Source organism: Staurois parvus, unplaced genomic scaffold, assembly GCF_062004578.1.
Source record: "Staurois parvus isolate SC_StPar_1 unplaced genomic scaffold, SC_StPar_1.0 ptg000818l, whole genome shotgun sequence".
NCBI classification, from domain to species: domain Eukaryota; kingdom Metazoa; phylum Chordata; class Amphibia; order Anura; family Ranidae; genus Staurois; species Staurois parvus.
In genome coordinates this window covers 2,048,576-2,073,597 of record NW_028318614.1, presented here as the reverse complement: position 1 = coordinate 2,073,597, position 25,022 = coordinate 2,048,576, and the positions used below count along the sequence as shown (strand labels likewise).

Below are 25,022 nucleotides of genomic sequence, written 5' to 3'. Positions count from 1 at the left end.
GCATCCAGATCAGAATAAATAATAGCAAGACCACCTCAAATGCAGCAGTGAGCAGTAATATAGTTAATCTACTGAGTGCTGGAACTTTACTGCCAGAGCGCGGTTATGACAGTGATGCTAGTCCTAGACCGACTGGCTATGCACTGTCATAAAGAAGAGGATGGTAGCAGAGGGGGCAGCAGGGGTGGACTGACAACTCATGGGGCCCCCGGGCAATAGGGGATCATGGAGCCCCTGTGTCCTTGCCCAAACTCAAAAAAGCCTGTGAAAAAAGGTACCAGGGGCATCTCATGGGGCCCCCTACTGACCCCGGGCACTCGGGCAGTGCCCGAGTTTCCAAATGGTCAGTCCGCCCCTGGGGGGCAGGGGAACAGAAGAATAAAAGGCAATGTCTCCATCTCCATATTGCTGTAGCCCAGAACCTAGCTACACTATGAAACTATAGCAGAACAAAAATCCCATTCCCACATTCATGGCTTAGTAATGCAAAAGGTGTCTGATTCTTCCTGCTGGAGGTGCTTTTTTCATGATCAATGAATGCAGAAAAGGCACGTGTTTTTTAGGCCATCTTTTGTTAAGAGCTGAAAGATGATTGTGGTATCCCTGGCGGAATTGTATTGGATCTACACATCAATGTTAACACATGGTTAGACTGTCCATTTGCATTATGGATTCTTTTTACTTAGGATGCAAAATATTCCCCAGCTTATAAAAATGAATGGATCATTCTGTTTACGTGCCCCAACCAACTTCATTGTCTTTGTTAAATGATTGCATGTCTACCATGCATATCTACCATGGGTATTAAATTGTTTATATACATTTTTTTGTATTATCAATAATAAAATTACAATATCACCATTATTCTTTTGTAGTTTATCTTTATATTTGTCAAGTGAGCAGAATCTAATCTAGACAGAAAGTTACAGATGCAGCAGAAAGAGTTCAAGCTTTTAAGTAAAGATAAGACCCTATTCATTATCTGGAAATGACAGCAAACTGAATTTTAATAATTGGAATCTGCCAGAGATAATTTACAGCTGTAAAACAATTTTGCACAATTTGTTCTATCCTAGACTAATGTAGTGTACTGTACTCTATATGTAAGTGCTATTTATGGCATATGTTGGTAAGATTGTAACATTAATTATATACAAAACAAAATTCCTCCCATATCAATATAAGAGTGACTATCATTCTGTGTAGAAAGTCTTCTGGAAGAAAGGCCACAAGCTTTGTTAGCCAAAGACTACAGAGTAGATGAGTTGTTTTTTTTAATCTGCCTATATGATTATTTTCCTGATTTGGCTCTACAAACCTATATGAAAAAATGCAGTTTTGATATAGCTAAAGTATATATCCAGCTAAAACTGGACATATGGAATAAACAAATCTACCCTCAATACACCCCCCAAAAAAAAACACCTAAACGAATTTACCTGGCAGAAATTGTCAATTTGGTATTTTTTAGTAATTTAAAATTTGCCTGAATTACGCCACTCAAACCTATTTCATATCAACCCCATTTTTGGACCTGGGCACTCAGAAAAATGCACAGAAAATGATATAAGAGATGAAATAAAATATATTGTTTTTATGTGTTTACATTGGGGTAAATGATAGATTTTTTCTCTTTCTGTTTGAAAAGTAACAGCACAAACCATTAACAATAACGCAGTAAAACATTTTGGTGCGGCATAAGGAATCTTACTTAAAAAACAGATATTTGAAAATAATTCTTATAGTATATGCTTGATTGAGTTACAGGTCACTAAGGTATGTTTTGTCAAGTGGTTTCAGAAGATCTAAAGATGTAAAAACTTACAGTTTTGCATGTTTTTCTGATTTGCAGGAAATGCATCTCTGAATAGTTGACTGGTTGACCCCATAAATGCCTAGCCATGTAAATGTCCCTCCAACCGCAATAGTCCAGAAGGTATGTCTTCTTAGTGGATCTACACTAAAACTATAAAAAATAATAATACATTAGGTAAGCTAAAATAAGATAAGATAAGCCAAAATGAGATTTATTGTCATTGCAAACAGTTCACAGTGAAATTTCTTAAAAACTCTTCACAATATACACAAAAACATAAAACAATATGTCATTCACTTGATCTCCTAGATTGTAAGCTCTAATGAGCAGGGCTCTCTGTTTCCTCTTCTACCAAATTGTATTGTACCTGTAATGTCTACCTTCATTTTGTAAAGTGCTGTGCAAACTGTTGTCTCTATATAAATCCTGTATTATAATAATAATAATTTGAAGTTGAAGCTAAAATATAGGAACTTCCCTTATTTGTTCCTTTTGAGTATGTTAAAGTGGTTCTAATGTCAAAATTTTGTTTATTAAAGTAAAAATAGTTCCAGTAGCAGTATGCCCCCCTTCCCAAATACTCTTTCCCTGCATTTACAAGACACAGAGGCAAAAATGGAAGCCATTGGTTCCTGCTGCTGTCAATCACATTTCTTGAGCAAAGAACGGGGCGTGGGCCGAGCCACGCTGTATGTGTCTATGGATGCATACAGGCCAGCTCTGGAGCAAGCCTGCACAGCTGCTCCCATAAGAAGAAGCTTCCTATGGTGGCAGACACAGAAAAGGAGGAGCAGAAAGCATTGGTGGGGGAACCCAGAAGAGGAGGTTTGGAGCTGCTCTGTGCAATTACTTTTTACAGTGCAGGTAAGTGCAGCACTTCCCCCTTAGGAGTTGCTGAGTTTTGGGTCCGCCTTAAGTTGTGCACAGCCAGGCAACATATATTTTACACACTGGAGTCAAAGAACAGTCATTGTGCTTGGTTTTGTGATTTTATTGAGGGGTTAAGAACTTGGTTGGGATCTAAGGATATATGGGATGCCAGAGACACTGTAAAATTTGAGGACACTCACCTTAGCAACTATGCACTAAAATATGAACAGCAACAAGTTGCCTTGAGGGTATCCCTGGGCAAGGGGGCCCAGAAGCTGCCATTTTAAAATAGCAGTCTCGGATGAGAAGCTAGTTGGGTTTTCCACCTGACTACTCTCTACCCTTATCTGGCCCAGGGGGTGCAAGAGTACTCACACTGTCCTTTCCTGTCAGCTTGGTGGGTTGGTGGCCGCCTTCAGGCCTTTTGCTGGGCTGGCTCATTCCCTGCTGCTCAGGATGTCCTCCCTAGGAGACGGTGTAGCAGTAGAGTCCCTCTTCTCCAGCAAGCTGCCTGTAGCCTCCCTCCCTGGGGACCCTTCCCGGGCTCCAAACTCCAGATCCTCACTCCATCTTCCACCCGACACCTTGCCCCTGCTCCCTAGGCTCTGCCAAATTTGAGGGTTGCCCTAGACACCATGCTCAGCCTCCTGCCAGGGGATTGGCCAGGGTCCATCAAACATGCAGATGTGGACCTCCTTCCCACCTCCACCCCTTCTCCAGAAAGTTCTCAAGATTCTGGAGAGGTGAAAGGGCTCCAGAAGGCCTGACCTGTTAGAGCCTCCTAGCTTGACTTGAGGTGAACTCCTGCCTCACTCATAGGCTGACTCATCCCAGGTTGCTGCTCAGCTTCTGTCTAAAAAAACAAAACAAGAAGCAGCCTATCCAGCTAACTTGGAGGGCATTACATCAGTATAACATGTTTGATATTTTAGGAATAAAAACAGCTAATATAACCACTTTAAATATTCAGTTGAAATCATTTTGCTATATCAAGCTCATAATCCAGTTAGCTAAAAACTTCCTGTGCCCTCTGCCTCTGCTACATTGGAATCTCAAAGAGTGTTATCAGCTATACCCAGTACAGGAAGTGAAAGGAAATTTCCCAGATGGGATACATAAGTCAGTTCACATAGAGATATAGTAAAATAATTTTTGTGTTAAAAAAAACTCATGCGGTATCTAGGAAGCAAGCAATTCATTCATAAAGTGTTAAATACTGCATGTGTTAATTTTTTTATTTTGTGGTATTTAACACATTATTTGCACCTTTTTCACTGCATACTGGACCTCTGGCTGCAGCGAGAGCTGGAGGTTTCCACCATGACATTCCTACCACTGCTAAATGTGACAGTTCCAGCTTGGAGATGCCGGTTGTCAGGGAGCTGACACTTGCTGGCGTCCTAACAACCAGTGACTCATCCCTGCCCTGCTCATTAAGCTGTTAACAAGGGATGAAAAATGAAAAGTTGATTTGACACTATACACCTATGGTGCTCTCTGTACTTACCTCCTTGAGTTATAGAGTATTACTTTGCATGCAGCCCAGGACCTGGAGTTTGAAAACCATGCTCTTCTTCCTCTTTTTTCCCTAGGGAAACCGAGATGGATCAGAGCAATTAAGATTGATCAGAACTGGCACTGGCTAATCAGAACCGCTCTGGTCCATGCCTGTGTTCCTAAAGAAGCACAGCATGGTTTTCAAATGCTAGGGCTGCTGAACTGGGCTGCGTGGGTGATAAAACTGTATCACCCATTGAGGTAAGTACAGGGGGTTGATAGGGTGTAGGGAGTTCATTTCTGAAGGTGAACCAACCCTTTAAAGAGTTACTGTCATTACATTACAAAGACATGCTAATACTGTAGCGGCTGGAGGGGGAAGAGGGGCACAGTAGGCAGGGGGTAGACACAGGCATCAGTCACAACTGGGAGTTTTGGATGCTGAAGATTGCAATAGACTCCCTTGACAGAATAGTGTAGGTTAGACTCACTAGAGATGCTAATGGTGATTATTATACATATATTTAAAAAAGTAGTAATAAAATATACAGTTTAAAAGTAATTATGGTGTCTTTTTAGGTAAATCTGACACCACAACACTGTCTGAACTGTCTAGACAGATTGCAGTTCAGGATGTCAATACTTTCATCTATTTAAATCCTAACAACACACTCACTCTCCCCATGCTATCTGTACCATGAACTACAGACTTCAATTTATAGGTGACGTAAACCAGGAGCAATTGACTCTATGCTTAGCAAGCCACGATCTCAGCTTCCTATGAGCCAATAGGTCCCCGGGTCTGCACATGCATTGCATATTTCTCCGTAAACACTTAATAGAGAAGGCCCCTCCTTGCAGGCTTGCATGTAGATGGCTTCTTCACTGGGGCCTCTGGAAAAAGCTTCAGATTTTCAACTACAGTGGGGATCGAAAGTGTGGGCACCCCAGCTAAAAATTTGTATTAATGTGCATAAAGAAGCCAAGGAAAGATGGAAAAATCTCCAAAAGGCATCAAATAACAGATTAGACATTCTTATAATATGTCAACAAAAGTTAGATTTTATTTCCATCATTTACACTTTCAAAATAACAGAAAACAAAAAAAATTGCGTCTGCAAATGTTTGGGCACCCTGCAGAATTTATAGCATGCACTGCCCCCTTTGCCAAGCTGAGACCTGCCAGTGTCATGGATTGTTCTCAATCATCGTCTGGGCAGACCAGGTGATGTCAATCTCAAAGGTTTTAAATGCCCAGACTCATCTGACCTTGCCCCAACAATCAGCACCATGGGTTCTTCTAAGCAGTTGTCTAGAAAACTGAAACTGAAAATAGTTGACGCTCACAAAGCTGGAGAAGGCTATCAGAAGATAGCAAAGCATTTTCAGATGTCAATATCCTCTGTTCGGAATGTATTTAAGAAATGGTAGTCATCAGGAACAGTGGAAGTTAAAGCAAGATCTGGAAGAACAAGAAAAATATCAGACAGAACAGCTCGCAGGATTGTGAGAAAAACAATTCAAAACCCACGTTTGACTGCACGATCCCTCCAGAAAGATCTGGCAGACACTGGAGTTGTGGTACTCTATTCCACTATAAAGAGATAATTGTACAAATATGGTCTTCATGGAAGAGTCATCAGAAGAAAACCTCTTCTACGTCCTCAGCACAAAAATCATCGTTTGAACTTTGCAAATGAACATATAGACAAGCCTGATGCATTTTGGAAACAAGTTCTGTGGACCGATGAGGTTAAAATTGAACTTTTTGGCCGGAATGAGCAAAGGTACGTTTGCAGAAGAAGGGGCACAGAATTTAATGAAAAGAACCTCTGTCCAACTGTTTAGCATGGGGTTGGATCAATCATGCTTTGGGGTTGTGTTGCAGCCAGTGGCACAGGGAACATCTCACGAGTAGAAGGAAAAATGGATTCAATAAAATTTCAGCAAATTTTGGATGGTAACTTGATGCCATCTGTGAAAAAGCTGAAGTTAAAGAGAGGATGGCTTCTACAAATAGATAATGATCCTAAACACACCTCAAAATCCACGGGGGATTACATCAAGAGGCGTAAACTGAAGGTTTTGCCATGGCCTTCACAATCTCCTGACCTCAACATAATTGAAAATCTATGGATAGACCTTAAAAGAGCAATGCGTGACAGACAGCCCAGAAATCTCAAAGAACTGGAAGACTTTTGTAAGGAAGTATGAGCAAAGATACCTCAAACAAGAATTGAAAGACTCTTGGCTGGCTACAAAAAGCGTTTACAAGCTGTGATACTTGCCAAAGGGGGCAGTACAAGATATTAACTCTGCAGGGTGCCCAAACTTTTGCAGATGCCATTTTTTTGTTTTCCGCTATTTTGAAAGTGTAAATGATGGAAATAAAATCTAACTTTTGTTGACATATTATAAGAATGTCTAATCTGTAATTTGATGCCTTTTGGAGATTTTTCCATCTTTCCTTGGCTTCTTTATGCACATTAATACAAATTTTTAGCTGGGGTGCCCAAACTTTCAATCCCCACTGTACTTATTCAGAAATGACAGCAATTAATTAAAGTAAAACCAGCTTCTGCATTTGTATCTCCTCTGAAACACCATCGTCTTATCATAATTTCAATTTAAATATGTTATTAAACAAAAAAATGTTATTTAACATTTATTCTTTTCATTATTATTTTGTTCAGCTTAACTTTGAAGTCCGTTAGAAATTAATTATCTTTGCTTGATATTTACTCAACAATGTCCAAGCGTGTTCCATTCATAGCTGTCTTCCATACTTCGCTTGGACCTCCATTTTGGATGGTGCCCTCAACAAGAACTGATAAAAATCCAACAACCATCACAACCATCTGAAAAGCATCTGTCCATACAACCGCCTTGAGCCCTCCCTAAGTAAAAAGAATAGCACTGATTACATAACAATAGCAATGTAATTTCAGGTTAGAATCCACAGAGGAAAAAGTCAATTATTGGAAAGTAAGCTACTGTATACAAATAACTATAAATAAACCTGCACTTTAATACTAAAAGCAGCTCACAGATCGAATCATTTCAACGTCTACAAACAAACAAGAAAAAAACACCATACATTGAACCACTGAAATAATGTTCTTTATATTCTTTATGTAATGGAAGCCAAATAAGCTACAACAGAGTGTTTACCTGATAAAGAGACATATACAGTACACCACAGTGCAAGAATTGCCTCTTCATAAGTGAGTATTTAAAGGATACAATCAGGGCCAGATCTGGCCTGTCCGATATGGGGTGCAGTAAAAAATGTAAGGGGGGCAGAGGATTGGAGGTCATCAGGGTAGAGGACACGGGTCATTGCTGGCAGGGCAGAGGACAGGGGCACAGCTCCTTCTGCCATCCCTTCACTGGTCACAGCCTGGGCACAGGCACAGGAGCACCTCATCCCCACACAATGCATACCTGAGATCAGTATAGTGTCAGTCAAGGACAATATAGTGTCAGGCTAGGACAGTATAGTGTCAAACTAGAGCTGGAAAGTATCAGATTAGGGTTGTATAGTGTCAGATTAGGACAGCACAGTGGCAGGTTAGGGCAGTATAGTAGCAGGTTAGGGTTGGCTTTGGGAGGGGGGGGAACACAACTAAAATCTGGGGAGCATAGCCCACCCCAGCACCCCCCTAGATTCAGCCATGAATACAATTGCACCAAATAGCACTGTTGCCTTCACCGAAAAACAAATGAAGCGGTTTACCAGATATATTGACCTCATGTAGTATAAAATATGTGTATTGAAAGTACACCACCTAAGGTATCTAGATATCCAATAGACTTAGTGGATTATTGTAACAGGTGAAATAATTGTATTTCAGCCTGGCTTCATGTAGTCTCTCCTAGAGAATTGTAGGTGGTAATAAACTGGAGTGATAAGGGTTGACTTACTAAAGGCAAATAGGCTGTTCACTTTGCTAAGGAAGTTGCACTTTACAATGACATTTTCCCCAGAGCTTAGAGAATGTGGTGAAGTTACACTTTGAAAAGAATACCCAATAAAATATAAGGAAAAACAAAGAAACTGTTTTTACCTGTATGTGATTGGATGATGGAAGTCAGCAGAGTCTCACTTCATTCACAAAGTGTCTATTCGACTTTAGTATCTCAACTCCATAGTGTTGGCTCTGCCCTTGAACCAACCTAGATCTCTAGTTTTTGAAATTTATTGTACTAGATTTCTAGTTTCTTAACTTTATATGGCAGAACCAGGGGCGGACTGACCATTTGGAAACTCGGGCACTGCCCGAGGCCCCGGGGTCAGTAGCGGGCCCCATGAGATGCCCCTGGTACCTTTTTCATAGGCTTTTTTGAGTTTGGGCAAGGACACAGGGGCCCCATGATCCCCTATTGCCCGGGGGCCCCATGAGTTGTCAGTCCGCCCCTGAGCAGGACATGTGCAAACCAAATACTTTTCGAACCCATTCTCACCAGAAACTACACATAACTGAGCATTTTTGACTACATGTTTACGCTTGATGCGCGCTGGCTGTGCGTTTGTGTGTTTGCTTGCGTATTGCACTGCATTTATCATACAGTTGCAGGGCATTTTTCTATGCATTTTGGGCTTGGCTTTCTTCTATTTCCTTTGAGGTCCCTATTTCTTCGTAGTTTGTAGAGAAAAGCATGTCCCAACATTGGTACAGACAGAACAGGGGTCCATATCATCACTGGAGGTCCATGTGATAACTGCACTGTGTTCTGGAAGAATTTATAACTGATATGGCTATCCTGATAAACACATGCAGTAATCAACTTACCAGTGTTCTGCTTTCTGTCTATGTCCATTTCTTCATCATCTGGGCAAATTCTTGCTGTAATTTTTCTCCCAGATCTGCCTTTTTCTTTTCTTGTCCTTATAATGCTTATGTTTGGGGTCACAGAGCACAAGGCATTCCAGGAGCATTGTGAAGTCCTCTGTATTTATAGGTGGCCTGTATGCCATTATGGCTGTACCCTGGCTCTCCACACACCACATGAACAGATCCAGGAAGTGGAATGGGGAAAGACAAGTTATAATATTCAGTAAAATATTTTTTTTTTAAAGGAGAACAGTGCGGTGAAGTGCAGTGCATTTGAAGCATGTTTGTAGGAGCAACATTGGCTCCTGCTGTTGTCAAACAAATACTGTGAGGAGGATGCGGGGGGCGTGCAGTCGGGGGACCCCAGAAGAGGAAGTGCAACACTTATGTGCAGAGTAGGTAAGTTTACCATGTTGATTATTTTAGCAAAAACAAAATTAGCCTTTACAACCACTTCAACTCTAGGCAGATTCAAGTGTGCTGTAAATACCTGGAGTTGACGTGGTGGTGGCTTATTGTAATCTCCTGAGCAGCTGAACTCAGACTGAGAAGGGGTAGTACTAGAAGCCAATAAGGTATGCTAACAAGTGCTAATGAAAATCATGCTGACAGGAGGAGAGAGTAGTGTGGGCAAAAGGATATGCTCATTGGTCTGCTGCTGCTCCTTCACTGTCCAGTCACAGGTTCCGGTTAGGAGGGTACCTTAGTTATAAAGCCTAACTGCATATCGAAATGAAGTTGAATACTTACCAATGTGCAGTAAAAGGTGCAGACAATGCCAGTGGCAAACACAGATCCCCACAGATCAAATCCAGTGACTGTAAAACATAATAATAATAAATTAAATAATAACAATATATTTAAATACTTTTATAAAACTGTATGAGAATGGCAATGGTGTTGTAGAGTGCTCTCACACATTCCAGAGAATTCCAGGGAATTAAGTACGTTTCCTGCAACAAAATGTTTCCAGGAGTGATGTTCTCCCTTTTTGCTAAGCAGATAGAACTAGGCCTGTCAGGAACATGAATCTGCACCATTCTTACCTATTTCATAGTGAAATGAAAACTAGTGCAGGTCTGCACCTAAGTAACAGGGCATTTGGCACTGTTCCATATAGAAAACTGCAACATATTCCTACCAGATGCAACCTTGTCATATGGGATGTGAGCTGTCTACTGACACTCTCTCTCTGCCTGTGCAGTGATTACACTACATGAGCAGAACCTGTACAACTTACAACCCTCCGCCTCCATTCCACTCTGAGTTGGGCGAGGAGAAGGGAGATCAAAAGCATGGCGCTCTAGCTCTCCCTTCTCAGTGCTGCCCATCACACACATGGCAGAATAGAGAACTGATCACTCCTAATTAACAAAAGGACTTGCACTCCTTTTTTTAATTAGGAGCAGCATCTGCTCCATTTTGTATGTTTTGAAGAGTGGTGCAAATTGTGCTTGCACCACTCTTTAAAAATTTCCCCCACTGTATTGTCAATGTTACATTCTGTTATACTGGTATTTTCTACACTATGTGGGACTGAGTGCTTTTGAATGACTGAACTGAAGGTTTCTTGCTAAATGGATTGAAAGGAACTACAATAATCACAAACAGATGATATATTTTTAAAATTATACTTGCCTATGAAGGTCCGTCCCTGAGACTTGTGTAGCAGGAAATACTGACTTCAGTGCAAATAAAACATTTTACAGAATAACAGTCTTCCTAAATATTCCTGCTCCAGACCTAGACACAGAGGACGCATAGGATTTGATTTACTAAGTAGACTGTCCACTTTACAAGGGACGTTGCAATTTTCCACAAAGTTCAGTGAAGGCGGAAGTGAAGCTATGCTGACTTCTATCCTCCAATCATGTGGAAGCAAAAATGCTGTGTTTTTTTTTCCTTGTACGAGATTGGGCATGCTTTGCAAAGTGAAATTTCACTATATTCACCCCATTGTCACCTGTCATAAATAGGAACCCGTAGTTACCTTTACAGTCACATGTCAATCAAAGCACAGAAAAAAGGACAGGACATCTTTGTTTCAAGAGCAATCCTTTAATATAGCAGCAAAAAGGTAACCATTTGGTAGAATTAGGCTACATGTACACAGGCGTTTTGCTACAGTGCGAGTGGCAGCGTCAGGAATCTACTGATCCCTGATACTATGATTACAGGTGTGAGTGGCTAGCTGCGGCTGCCGAGCCCATACACTTCAATGACAGGTTGTTGGCGATCACAGTTATTTCTGGCTGTTCGTACAGCCAGTGATTACCTGTGGTATGAATAGTCACAAATAGCTGCGGCCAGCTGACAAATTTTAACTGATCTTCACAAAGTGTGCGCAACCTCCAAAGTTTTTCTTCTATTGGATATTGTATATAAATGTTCAGATCCTTCTAAAGTAGGTGCCATGTCCCTGCCGGGGATACTGTCCATTTACATTATCCTAATGACCATTGGTTCCAGAACGTGACAGGAAATCCAACATTTTAGAATTTTCAGAGCGAGAAAGGGAAATCCCATTCACTGGAGATATCTTTTGCAGTGACAGCTAAGAAGGGATTTTACTTTTTAGAGAGATTTCCTGTCACTTTCTGTTGGTCGGGAAGTGAAGTCTTCAGCATACAGCAAAAAAATCAACAAGGTCCTAACTAATTCATATTCTAATCTAAAAAAAACCTCCTATACTATATAATAAAAATATATTCTAAATCTAAGCAAAAAAAAATCTGATCTATATTAAAAAAAAAAAAGTTTTGCCTTTACACTTAAAAAACATTAAGAAGGCTAAGGCTACTCTTTACACATCATGAACTCTCTTAATGTCAATGTAACCTCCTGTCCCTAGTAAACATTGGTAAATCTGTTCACAGATGTGGAAATTACTTTCCTGTTTTGTGCACTTAACAACATAACAATATAGTTTCCCTACAATAAATGGCACCTTTTTATGCATTTACAATGTTGACACTTTGTGTAAAATGCTGTATAATCCACCAATTCCAGGAAAATTGAGATAATGGTTTGCTGTGAGTGCGAAGGTATATTGTTACAGTTTAATTACCATATGATATACTTTATTAATTTACTTTAACAATCACTGCATCACAGCACATATTCGAACAAAACTGTGATCACATGCTATTTATTCACTACCAGACACATTTTTTAAAACTAAAAACAACCTTTTATTAACCGCTTTACAGCTGCCCTATAGCAGAAATACTGCTACAGGGGTGCACAAAATCACGTATATATACATGATTTGCATTCCCAGGTAAGGAGAACGCGCGAGCCGCAGGCTCGCCCTACCCGTGCTGCCATTTGCGGCCTCAGCTGTCAATCACTGGGTCCCAGCCAGTGATCACTAGCCAGAACCCGGTGATTACTGAATATTACCGACAGGGGAGAGAACTATATGTAAACAATACAGTTCTCTCCCCTGTCAGCTCCAGCACACTGCTTTGTATGGCTCTCATACAAAGCAGTGTGCTTAAAGTGGAAAGCACAGACACAGCCCCCATAGCGAAACACACACAGCACACAGTTAACCCTTTGATCATCCCAGATGTTAACCCCTTCCTGTCCAGTGCCATTAGTACAGATTCAATGCTTCTTGTTAGCACTGATCACTGTATTGGTGTCATTGGGGATGTCAGTGACACCAAGTCAGTTCCCCCCATGTCAGAATGCCTGCCGCAGTCCCACAGTCCTGCTATAAGTCACTGATCGCCACCATTACTAGTAAAAAAAAAAATCCAGTATATATAGCGCCTTTTGTAAACGTTATAACTTTCACGTAAACCAATTAATTTACACGTATTGGGATTTTTTTTTTAGCAAAGACATGGAGAAGAATACATTTTGCCCTAAATTTATGACAAAATTAGATTTTAAAATTTTTTTTACTGGACATGTTTAATAACAAAATGTCAAAAATATTGTTTTTTTTCTCAAAATGTAGTCTTTTTTGTTTATAGTGCAAAAAATTTAAAACACACAGGCGATCAAATACCACCGAAAGAAAGCTCTATTTGTGGGAAAAAAAGAACCAAATTTCATTTGGGTGCATCGCTGCATGACCGCGCAATTGTCAGTTAAAGTAATGCAGCACCGTAACGCAAAAAATGGCCTGGTCAGGAAGGGGGGTAAATCCACTGGAGGGCAAGTAGTTAAATATAATAAAACATACCCACATTTTTCCAAAGCCATACAGACATTTCCCTATTCCTTATGTATTTATAAATGCACTATTAAGTTACATTGGATCCTTCATATAAAATAAATAGGTAGCTATTTTAACAATATTACTCCAATACATTAAAAGCATATAAAAGTTTAAATTATACAGTTACAGCTTTATCCTAAGCATTCGGTTTAAACGTGAGGCCGGAATGTTGACACCACAATTCCCTATTGTGGGAAGGCTTGTGCAGTGGGCCAAGTCTGGTATTCCTAAGGTAGCTACCTCTTTATATTACATAAAGCAGTGGTTCTCAACCTGTGGGTCGCGACCCCTTTGGTTGTCGAACGACCCTTTCACAGGGGTCCCCTAAGACCATCAGAAAACACATATTTCCGATGTGTAAAGAGCAGCTACTGTGTAGAAAGCAGCTGCTGTGTTGAAAGCAGCTACTCTGTTAAAAGCAGCTACTGTGTTGAAAGCAGCAGTATTGGAGGTAAAACGACACTCATGAATTATAATTACTGGGTAAATAATTTTATGGTTGGGGGGTCACCACAACATGAGGAACTGTATTAAAGGGTCACGGCATTAGGAAGGTTGAGAACCACTGACATAAAGGGTCTGATAAAATTCAGTCTTGCCTTTATAATATAGAGGAAGAAGGAAAAGTCTATATAATTCAAATTTTCTATTATTGATTATTCTAAATGCAAAAAAAATTACACTAGATTCCTATAATGTAAAGACAAGGTAAAACGTTGATATCACTAACTTACCCTGATTCAAGGCCAAAGCTGGTGCATATACTACTACTCCAGTGTAGAGGATCTGTAAAAGATAATTACAAAACAGAGTAAGAAGGGTCTACCTGCTATCATGAAATTTACTGAAAGAGTTAAATATGCACAGTAATAAAATGTTAACTTTACTTTTGCTGAGAAAAAAAATACATTCCCCTCTGTTTGATCTTTGTACGTTGCAAGGATTTTAGCAAACTTTGCTGCAGATTCCTACCTTTTTTACCTTGTTGCCAAAAAATTTTGTTTGTCTCACTGTGTGTTTTCCAGACTATTCTAATCACCTAGTACAGGGATCTCCAAACTTTCTAAACAAAGGGCCAGTTTACTGTCCTTAAGAATTTAGGGGGGCAGACTAGGGTCAGTGGGAGTAATAGTGCCTCACTGGAAGGAATTATGCCCCATTGTTGGTGCCAGTGGGAGGAATTGTGCCCTTTCTTTGTTGTCAGTGGGAGGAATAGTGCCTCATTATTGGTTTCCGTGGGAGTAATATTGGCCCATCGTTGGTATCACTGGAAGGAATTATGCCCCATTGTTGGTGTCAGTGGGAGGAATACTGACCCAGTGTTAGTATCAGCAACAGAAATTATGCCCCATTTCTGGTGTCAGTGGATAGAATAGTGCCCCAAGGGCCAAATAAAGACAAGCAAAGGGCCACATTCGGCCCCCGGGTTGCACTTTGGTGACCACTGACCTAGTATACTCTCAGTGTACTAAAGATGAAAGTTGCCATGTCTGTATCCCTTTAGCAGTACCTCACCAAAAATAAAATTGGAGAGGATACCAAATATTTTACTTTTATAATAGTGCAGACATATGAGAAAATCAGTGAGCCAATCAAGCAGGAAATTAGAATTCTGGGGCATTCTGTACTTAAAGTGTCACTAAACCCAGGACCCTGCATTCACTATACCTGGTCTCCCACAGTGCACACAACATGGAAATTCAATTATTTTAGTAAATATAAACTGCTAAATACCTTTTCTCATTAGCAGTTAGAGCAGTCTCGTGATTTCAGCAGAGTACTGGTTAAAGGTTGTAGGAGGAGTTTTCTTTCTGCTCTAGGAGGATGCAAAACCCCTGACCTCATTTCTGGACAGTACTGATTGGCCCTGTGCTGATCACATGCGCACTCTCCCAAGAAAAAAAAACACTCTCTTGCAATACACACCAAACTGAGCATGAGTTACTCCACACATATTTCTTATCAGGAGAAAAGAGGGGGACACTGGAAGAAGAGGAGGATCAGAGAAGACAGGATAAAACAGTGTTTTTTACACAGTGCAGATGATTAACTCCTTAGGTTCCACAGTAAGTATAACAAGCATGCTTTACTGTATATACAGACTGATTTTACGGTTGTGGGTTTAGTAACACTTTAAAGTTGCTAATTTTATTTTGAACTCCAACAGCATACAGAACCCTTCCAGGTTGCCACTGAATTTTTGTTAAAGTTTAAAACATAACAGCAGCTGTAGATTGATATGGAATGGTAATTTTATTACATTAAATTACAAAATGAATTGTGAACCAATTTTATATGCTATATTACTTTTTTTTCTAACAAAAGTGGAGTTTTCCTATAAGATTGTGTGCAAACTCTTCAAAAAAAACCAGAAGTTTTTAAAACATATTCTAGAGAATTCAAAAAGATAATCGTTAGAGCTACATTGGGGCGCAGCACTGAAAGTTTCAGTGCTTGCACCCAATTCATGTACCTGACAGGTATAAAAATCTAGCGATGCCCAACACTCCCTCCCAGCCACTGTGCTGTCACAGGCATATGTCCAAGACATTTTGTAGAAGAGGTGAGTGGAGCCTGATGGGTAACTAACAGAATAGCTTATCAGGTCCTCTTTACTTTGATTGACAGCACATGGCAGTGGGTGGATCCATGGCTGCTATTTATTACAATAGCAGTTTTTGAATCCACCCACTACCGTGCACTGCCAATCAAACGTAAAGCGGACCTGATGTAGAACAATTCTTTCAGTTCTCCATCAGACTCCTCCCACCTATTGACAAGTCATTTCCCAAATATGGGCATTGCCATATATGGATCATGGCATCACCACTATCCCAAGCCCCTTAGTTTTCATTTAACTTTCGGATGGGGAATCTGCAGTCCAACAGTTAAAACGGGTAGGGAATACAGGTGAAGAGGCCTGAATTAGCTTTCCACTGTCCACTTTTTCCACTCAGGCAATGCTTTATATTTATTGAAAAAATACAAAGCATTGTCTGAATGGAACCCTTGTTGAGTGGCCAGAATATGGATTAGCTAGTGTTAAGGCTTAGTTTAGGGGTTAGGTTAGTATTCAGCTTGGGTCCTATGTTAGGAGAAGCTAAAAGTTAAGATAGACTTAAGCTGGGCATAAGCGGTCAGTTGAACAAGAAAAAAATTAACAGATACCTCCATGCACACCAGCAAATGGATGGATGTCCCCCTGGGATATTGAATGCTAATAGTGGCTCCCGCTGCTGTCAAAATACAGTGGTACCTCGGTTTAAAAATTTTATGTGTTCTCCGGGACGTTCGTATTGTGAAAAATTCAAAAAGCGGTTTCCCAAAGGAATGCATTGAAAAACACCTCCACACTCGATGCCACGTGCTACCCACAGACTACCCACAGAATCCAGCATGCATGGGGGGCAGTACTATAAACTTCCCAGGTGCAATGCATCCTGGGGAAACTTGCTTCGTATTGCGAAAACAATTTGTAAACCGAGGCATCATTTTCAATGGATTTTAATTTGCAAACCGAAAATTACGTTAACCGAGGCATTCGTAAACCGAGGTACCACTGTACAATGATCTGTGGCTGCAGCCACTGATCAAGACCATTTTTACAGCATGTCCATTCAACAGAAGTTGATCTAATGAATGACATCTGTCAAATAGGAAGAACCACATGCAGACTGACATTCAATCCATCTATGCGCAGCTTTAGACTTAGACATTACAAGATTTTTTTCCAGTGCTTAGGGAATGTCCATCAAACTGAACTTTTTTTGGCTTGCTAATCACTACTGCTCTCTTTAGGGGTTGGGTTTGCTGAACCCCGAATAGGGTCAAGGGTTAAGCGCTAGGGAGGCCAGTGATAACTCAAAGGCTACAGTGATTTTTGGTCTAGTTTTAGGTGTGTAGTGTTGGAGTGTGGAGTAAATATTAGGGGATTGCCTTATAGGATAGGTTAGGTGCTAAACTACATATAAAGTCAAAAGTTCTTTTTTTAATTTAGATTTGTCCCTTTGATGAGAATCCCTGTTTTAGAGATTTTTTTTTGTCCTCTGAAGTCTGAAAATTCCTCCCAAGGGAGGAAAATCCTCTCTTAAAGAGTTGTCACTTAAAATCCAGCAGTAGTCACCGGGACAGACAGAAATTGTGAAGCTCTCAGCAGGAACACAATCAAATTAAGAAAGGAGTTCTAAACACTCTTTAGTCTGTTCAAATTGAAAAGGGAAAAGTTGTGCTTTGGAGCACAACTGCAAATTTTGCACAACACAACTTTGGAGACGATTTACCTCAATTCTTTATTTTATATTTGAGGCCTCGGTGATTACCAAGGGGCAGTTATCAGACCTTTTCATACTGGCCTCAAAATGTTCTTTTATGAAGCTAAACAAACCTAGGATGCGATGATCTGAAAAGTTCCAAAATGCTATAGAACCAGTTTTTATTTTTATTTGTATCAACAGAAAATAGAGCCTTTTGGGAAAAGTCTCCCTTCTGATAGATCCTAATAAAGTCAGTACTGCACGAGAACATTATGTACCACCAACATGTTCTATTGGAGTCCTGTTTTGTTTAAGAAGTGTGCCTTCTCATGTAGGAAAGTAGGATTCTGATGATAGAATGTTATTGCTTACTCTTCTATGCCTTTTTGATCAGATGTCCCATACCTGTCCTCTAAAAGTATCAGCTGAAAACACGACCCCTACATGTCTAGTTTTGAATGGAGCATGGAAGTGTTGAAAACCTCATCAAATATTTATTGCTGCTCCTCTCTGTTGGCCCAGGTGATCAGTATTCCTGGGACAGAAAGTAATTTGAAATGCACAATTTTAGTTGTCACCAAAACAGGAGCTGAGGAGAAATCTTCAAATGGGATAAAAGTAAAAGTAAATCTCCACAATATGATGAAAATTATCAACCTGACCAAGGTTCCATACTCAAAAATACATCTCTGGATGTATATATGCTTTATTTAAGGTAGATAAGCAAGGAAAATAACTGGCATTTTAGGAAAAAGGAAAGAATCACATCAACTATATCTTTCAAAATGATGAGGCATGGATACAAGACTACATTAAAGCACAACCTTTGAGTTCAGCCGGCCATAGATGGTTCAAATTTCAGCCAGTTCAGCAGGGACCGGCCAGGATTCGAACCATGTATGGGCAGGCTGAATGTACCCAAGTTGATCGATCGATCAACTTGGGTACAACCAGCCTGTCAGATTTTACATGCAAATATTGCTAGTGGCTATTACAGCCGCTAGCAGTAATTACTGTCTTTTTCCGGCAGGGACAGCTTCCCCGCCCCCCTGCCGGGAGAACACAATGGCTCCAGGATTCCCCCACCAATACTGACTGACATCAATACTGATGGAGGGATTCCTCCATCAATACTGACTGTGTTGATGGGGGAATCTAGTGATTTTCTTTCCTGCAACTCGTGAATAACTTCAGTTATTTTTTTAGAACTTGTATTTGTGGTTACTGTGAACCTATTTTTATAACTTGTGGATTCAGAATTGTATTGTTTCCATTAAGCATTACTTTCTCTGATAGTGTTCCCTTCAATATATGAGAATCTTACCGTTTGTAAAATATACATAATAGTAGCAAAATAACGGACAGCTCTGCTAAACCGAAATTCCAGGTACTGAAGGAAACAAAAATATCTTATGTTAGATTACTGTGAATAAATACATAACTTGGAATTGCATACAATGCTGGATCTGAATTCCAGGCTATCCCTATTTCTAAAACTGCCTCCTCCCCCCTCCTAACACCTATGCTGACTAACCTTTATAAGAAGAAAATCTACATGTTTGCCTATTTTCAGGGCACTCCAGTCCAGTTACAAGATCGCCCCTATGTCAGCCAGCAGTGTCTGCATGAGAGAGCACTTGACAATGGCTGGAATGCCTGGGAGTTGTGACATCCCCCATAAACTCCTATGGTCCTTCCAGTGTTGGTGCTCCCTCCTCTCCCCTGAAGCCACTGTTGACTGACACAGGAGAGCCAGATTATGTGACTGGACCAGAGCGGCCTGAAAATAGTTAAGTATATTCATCTTTCAGGTTCGTCAACATAGGTGTTAGGAGGGGGGGGAGGGAACATTTTTAAGATTAGTTAGCTTGGAATTCTACTTTAATGAAAAATATTAGACTATACAAAATCAACAATATAACACATTTAATTTGACATTGGTATTTTATGTCAATTTATGGAATATATTTATACAACAATTCGCTGTGCAAATGCCTTACCCCTGATTCACATATATGTGGTCGTGCGGGCCATGTTTTGCACGGGCACGAGAGCCCATTGATTTGAATGGACTCCCGTGCCCTGTGACATGTAGGGAAGAAGTCCCTACACTTCTTCAGAAAACTCAGACTGCACAGGGAACCTTGGTTCCCAGTATGGTTGCGTTTTCCAGTGCGGGCGGCGTGCTATTAGAACTAATGGCACCCGCCCGCGGGTCCGCATTCCTCTGTGCGGGTGGTGCGGCTGCAAGGATTTTGGTGTAGATCCACAGCTATACCACATATGTGAACCTAGCTTTAAGCGGAGTTCCAGCTAAAAACAAAACATTTAAGTCAGCAGCTACAAAAACTACAGCTGATGACTTTTAAAATACAGACACTTACCTGTTCCTTGGTCCAGCGGTATCCTCACTATGGCTGGTTTCACCAGCCATCTTCTCTCCCTGGCACCAGCATCTTTAGTGTGGGCACCTGGCTGTGACATCTTGCTGCTTCACAGCCCAATGCCCACTGTGCATGCGCGAGAAGCGCTGTACTTTGTGAATGGCCCCGTAGTCTTCTGGGACCTATCATGTGTCCCAGAAGACTACTGGAAGAGAGGGGGGGGAGGACAACATCTTCCAATTGCCTAAGCAATTGCAGTGGAAGTGGGAGCGGGTACCTGTCAAATTCGGGTACCCGCTCCCCAAAGGTGCCAATCCTTAATGGGGATCGGGGGGCAAAGGCTTAAAGCAGAACTTCCCCTTTTGAGTGGAGCTCCGCTTTAAGCATTCCCACAGCCATCATGCCACAAATAATCTCTATATTGTGTTTAATGTGTTTGTTTCCTAAGATCGTCAGCTACACCTTGTGGCCATAATGCAGCATTTTCCTGATTGAGGCATTTCAGAAAAGTACCACATTGTGGCCACTAGATGGAGTTGACTATTATGAGAAATAAACATTTTAGACACAATACAGTATTTATATGTGGTAGATGTGCAAATGCTTCAGGCATTCGCACTGTGAATTTTTTTATACATAAACTTTATGTAGAAATAGTTAGCAAGGAATAATGAGCACTTGTGCACTTTGTAAAAGAGAATTTAATTACAGTAAAAACCTGTGTCAGTAAACGTTTACTGTAAGTAAATGTTCTTTGCAAAGTTATTTTCCAGCAGCATTTGCATTTCCATATAATTACCAGGTCAAATGTAGGTCAGATGGAGATCTTTTAACCACTTCCCGTCCACCTGGTGCATATATATGGCCTCTCCGCATGTGCGATTTAACGTCGAGTGGCTGCGTATATGCATCTCTAGGTAAACACCTTTCTGTGCTGAGAGCACACTCCTTACATGCTCCCAGCACAGTAACAAGCTCCAATGCATACTAGCAATCGGTCGCTTTCTGATCATGTGACTGCTGTGACTGCCAATCACAGTAGTCACATGATTGGAATTCCTGCCTTCCTCTCCCTGTATTTAGATCCTGTTAAAGGGTCGGGAGGCAGTGGCGGGAAGGGGTTAATCATAATTAACTTGCTTGTAGCAAAGCAATAATCTAATGTCAAGGTAAGGTCAGGTCAATTTGCATATGTTATATTCTGTAAACATGGATGTCTAGATAATGAAACTAATAACTAAAATAATATTAATCCTAAAAATACATTTCAAAAGATCACATTTGTTGTAAAGGAAACATTCAGAGAAAATATGAAGGCTGCCATTGGTTCCATAAAAATACAAATTTGGTAAAATGCAGCCAAATCATCACCATCTTTGTATAATATTGTGTATAATATATCTTTCTTCTTGTTTTTAAGATTGGATTTAATAAAATGGTGTTTTACACAAATTCCTTTTTTTTTTAATATTTTGGTGCTTGCAAAATCCCTGTTTTCTAAAAAAAATATATGTTTATCCTTGTTCTGAAAATACAAATTTCTTGGCCATCATGAAATTCTACAGGCTTCAAAACTTTCAGTGTCATTGGCCCAAACAAGCATGCACATTGGGAGTTCATACGTCATACATCATTCTGACTCTCTAATCTGCAAGCTTGTTCCTAGTTGATAATTTCGAAACTACTCATCCATAGACAACTAGAATTTAAATTAAAGAAGTATGCTAGGATAGTTCACATGCACCATGTAAGAAAAAATTGGTAGTATTTGTGTAAGATTGTTAAAATGAATAGGGTCTTAATGCTCTAATGTGTAAATGTAATATTTGCTCATCAATGGATCCCATTAGTTTAGTGAGCTTCTAAATAGCTGAGTAACCAAGGGACGGGCTCCACTTTCTGGCCACTTCCACTCTGGTTGCATCTAAATGAACTCAACTGTCTCAACTTCATCAAATAAAGACAATACTTTGTAAGCCACACTAGAAGGTGCCCTAAGGAAACTTAATATGTTGCTTCATTTAGGGTTTATTGTATAGTTTTAGATTTCATTTTGATGAATCATGTTTATTTGCTTGTTACTTACTTCATAAGTGCTAGTAATCCCAGACCTGTAGAATACTGGTACAAAGAGTTCAGCAGAAATTGTGATCACAAAAGTATAGGCAATAAGGAACCAGAGGTAGTGTGCTCCATATCGGACAACTTCTGATGGAGCCCCCAGAACGGTAATTGCAGACATAAAACTAGCAGTTAGTGATAGAGCCACAGGTCCACAGGTCATCTGTCTCCCACCGACCAAGAATTCATTGGATGTCTTTTTTCTCCTTTCTTTAATTGCAAAGAAGACTCCAATGCTTGCCGAAACAACTAAGAGGGCACCAAACACAACATAGTCCCACACGGAAAAGTTACTGATATAAGGTTTTTCAAACATCGTCATCTTGTCTGCCTTGTTGCTTTCTTTTCCAGTTATTTAAATATGTACAATTTCTATATTGCATCCATTTAGTAAGCACAGATTTCAATCAATATAAGCTGGCAGCATAAGGGGACTGGTAGATATTGTATATTGTGTATACAGCCGTAGCGGCCCCAAAGTGCAAAAAGATTTATCGAGATGCTATCAGACTATAAATCGTGTCTTCACAAGTTCTCGGGTGAGACCTATGGCTGACAACTGGCCAATAGTATTGCTTGATTGTTTTACAACAGTCTTCTATCTTTCACTTTTTTATTTAGTTAAATATTACTCAGATCTGTAGATATTATCAGTTCAGCACCAAGAACTAAGGTTTCAGAAAACCTGATATGTAGCTATAGTTAGTTTGAAACAAATATATATTAGTTTTGCTCAGCTGTAGAATTGTGAGATACTGATTATACATCCTTTGTTAACCCTTAATAATAACAGTATAAAGTAGATTTTTCATTATAGAGTAGCTAATAATTGACCTCCACTGTCTAGATCAACCTTTCCCAGACAGTATTTTGTGAAACTCTGGGGTTCCCCCAGAGATTGCTAAGGGTTTCATGAGCAATGTAACCTAACATTCCCTCCAATTGCTAACAGATTAATGGGTCATTACTTTCACTGTAGAAGATCACCTATTCTAATGACCACCAATGTAAATGTCTTTTCCTCTGACCTCTAGTGTAAGGAGGCACATTTACAGTCTATGGGCCACCAATGTATAGGGGCACTTTTATGTGCACCACCACCAAATAGAGGCACTTTTATGTGGACCACCAATGTATAGTGGCTTTTTTATGTATAATCTCTTTTTATTAAAGGTCTTCAGGTTACGGTAAAAGAAATTTTCATTGAGGAAATAACATTACAATAAAAGTACCTTAAAAATAAAAACCAGACAAAAAACACATTGGTATATGTTACACAAAGGCATTAGCTTACTGATCGACAATGCAGTGGTAAAACTTAGGGATTCAAATTCTATAGGGGCACTTTTATGTGCACCACCAACGAAAAGAGGCACTTTTATGTCGACCACCAATTTATAGGGGCACTTTTCCACTGACTTCCAATGTAAAGAGGCACTCCACTGACTACTTATATAAGGGGACATTTTTATACAACGTAACCAATGTACAGAGTAACACCACTGACTACTAATGTGAGGGGCACAAATGGACACTTCAATTTTAGTTTTATTTTTTCTGGTCATTATTATGTGTTTCATTGTATGATTAATAATGTAAGTAAAGCTTTTGTGTAGTAGAAGGTGTTAAAAGAGCATAGGGTCATCATCTCTATGCAAGAGACCACAACCTAGCCTGTTGGAAGCCAGTTAAGCAGAGGAGACTCACACTGAGGATACTGTCTGTTGCCAAGCTCCTAGACCGGCATTCACTGTACAAGACTGGTGAGTGACCGCTTGTTATTTTTTACATTACCGCTGCTAGCAGAGGGAGACTAACTTTCACTTGGGAACACTATACTACTGCATGAAGAATCCTTAATGGGATGATACTTAAGTGCACCACCATAAAGGCTGGGCCTCACCACATAGCCAGCAGAAGGTTGAGAGCAAGGAGTTGATTAACTGCTAACAGCTGTCATGGAGATCATCCACAGAGTTTCCTTATAGCTAGAGACATCCTTTGCAGGTTAAATATTGGGTGCACTTTGGGGACATTCACTAATTGCTACCAGACAGATTAACTGTTTCGTTATTAATTTATCATTCTTGATACTGTTTTATTGCTGATATTATTGTTTGTTTGATGTATTATGTGGTATAACTGCCAAGTGGGAATCACTATAACCTAAGGCTAATAAAAAACTAATAACTGTTAATTCAGTGTGAGTAATAACCCTTTCTCTTGCACAGTTGCTTATCCTTAACCTGTGACAATATACTCTACTTGCAGTTGTGACGGGCGTGGCGTCAGACCCCAACCCTTCTCACCAAACTCCTGACCTAAGGACTAGCCAATCTAAAATTGTCACGTGTGTAACAATGCCACACCCAGCTGCACCCTGCACACCAATTTTCCAGCTAATTGGACCCCAATCGACGTGCCTGCAGCCTGGGAGTGTTTGTTACTGGGTCAGGTTAATTACTTAATTAACCCTTCACACTGCCACCACCTCCGTTTTGTACAGAGAAAGATGAAACTCAACATTACACTAGGATGATTGGTTACTCGTCGGTATACCGCTATCTCCACAGACAGGTTATACAGAGGGTTAAACACTCATAGTAGCGCTCTTTAGTGGCAGGGATTCGTAAGTTACATTCAAGAGCTATAGAAACAGTTCAACACTTTCAGAAAGTAAGATTTATTACTAAAAGGTCATAAGGGTGCGGTAGAAATATTTACAGAAAAAAGATGTACCCTATATATATATATATATATATATACTGTGTATATATATATATATATATATATATATATATATATATACAGAGCACAACAGCACAGCAAACAGATAACAGAATGAAGTTTAGGTAAATAAGTACTTGACCACAAAGATGCCTGGGGTTAAGCAATTTCAAGTCTGAGCTTGAAAAGGATTTCTGGTCTCGACTTCTAGTTTCGTTGGTTCATCGCAGGAGACTTTGCTTTCTCTCTGTCTGCTAGATGTTGAAACGCAGATGGTCCTCACTTCTC

The 25,022-nt window shown here is 40.1% G+C and overlaps 1 protein-coding gene across 1 annotated transcript in view; it reads right to left on the bottom strand.

The window, feature by feature from the left end:
- The window catches only part of SLC5A12 (solute carrier family 5 member 12), a 56,892-nt gene extending 34,403 nt beyond the window's left edge, over positions 1-22,489 (bottom strand). Inside the window, exons 1-6 of the mRNA XM_089654964.1 lie at positions 21,973-22,489; positions 18,827-18,892; positions 13,984-14,035; positions 9,769-9,836; positions 6,926-7,080; positions 1,826-1,966 (exon numbers count right to left, since the gene is read on the bottom strand). Of these exons, the coding sequence (XP_089511090.1) occupies positions 1,826-1,966; positions 6,926-7,080; positions 9,769-9,836; positions 13,984-14,035; positions 18,827-18,892; positions 21,973-22,329 (839 nt within the window). The 5' untranslated portion in view covers positions 22,330-22,489. The remainder of the gene's footprint in view (positions 1-1,825; positions 1,967-6,925; positions 7,081-9,768; positions 9,837-13,983; positions 14,036-18,826; positions 18,893-21,972) is intronic.
- Positions 22,490-25,022: the final 2,533 nt, after the last annotated feature.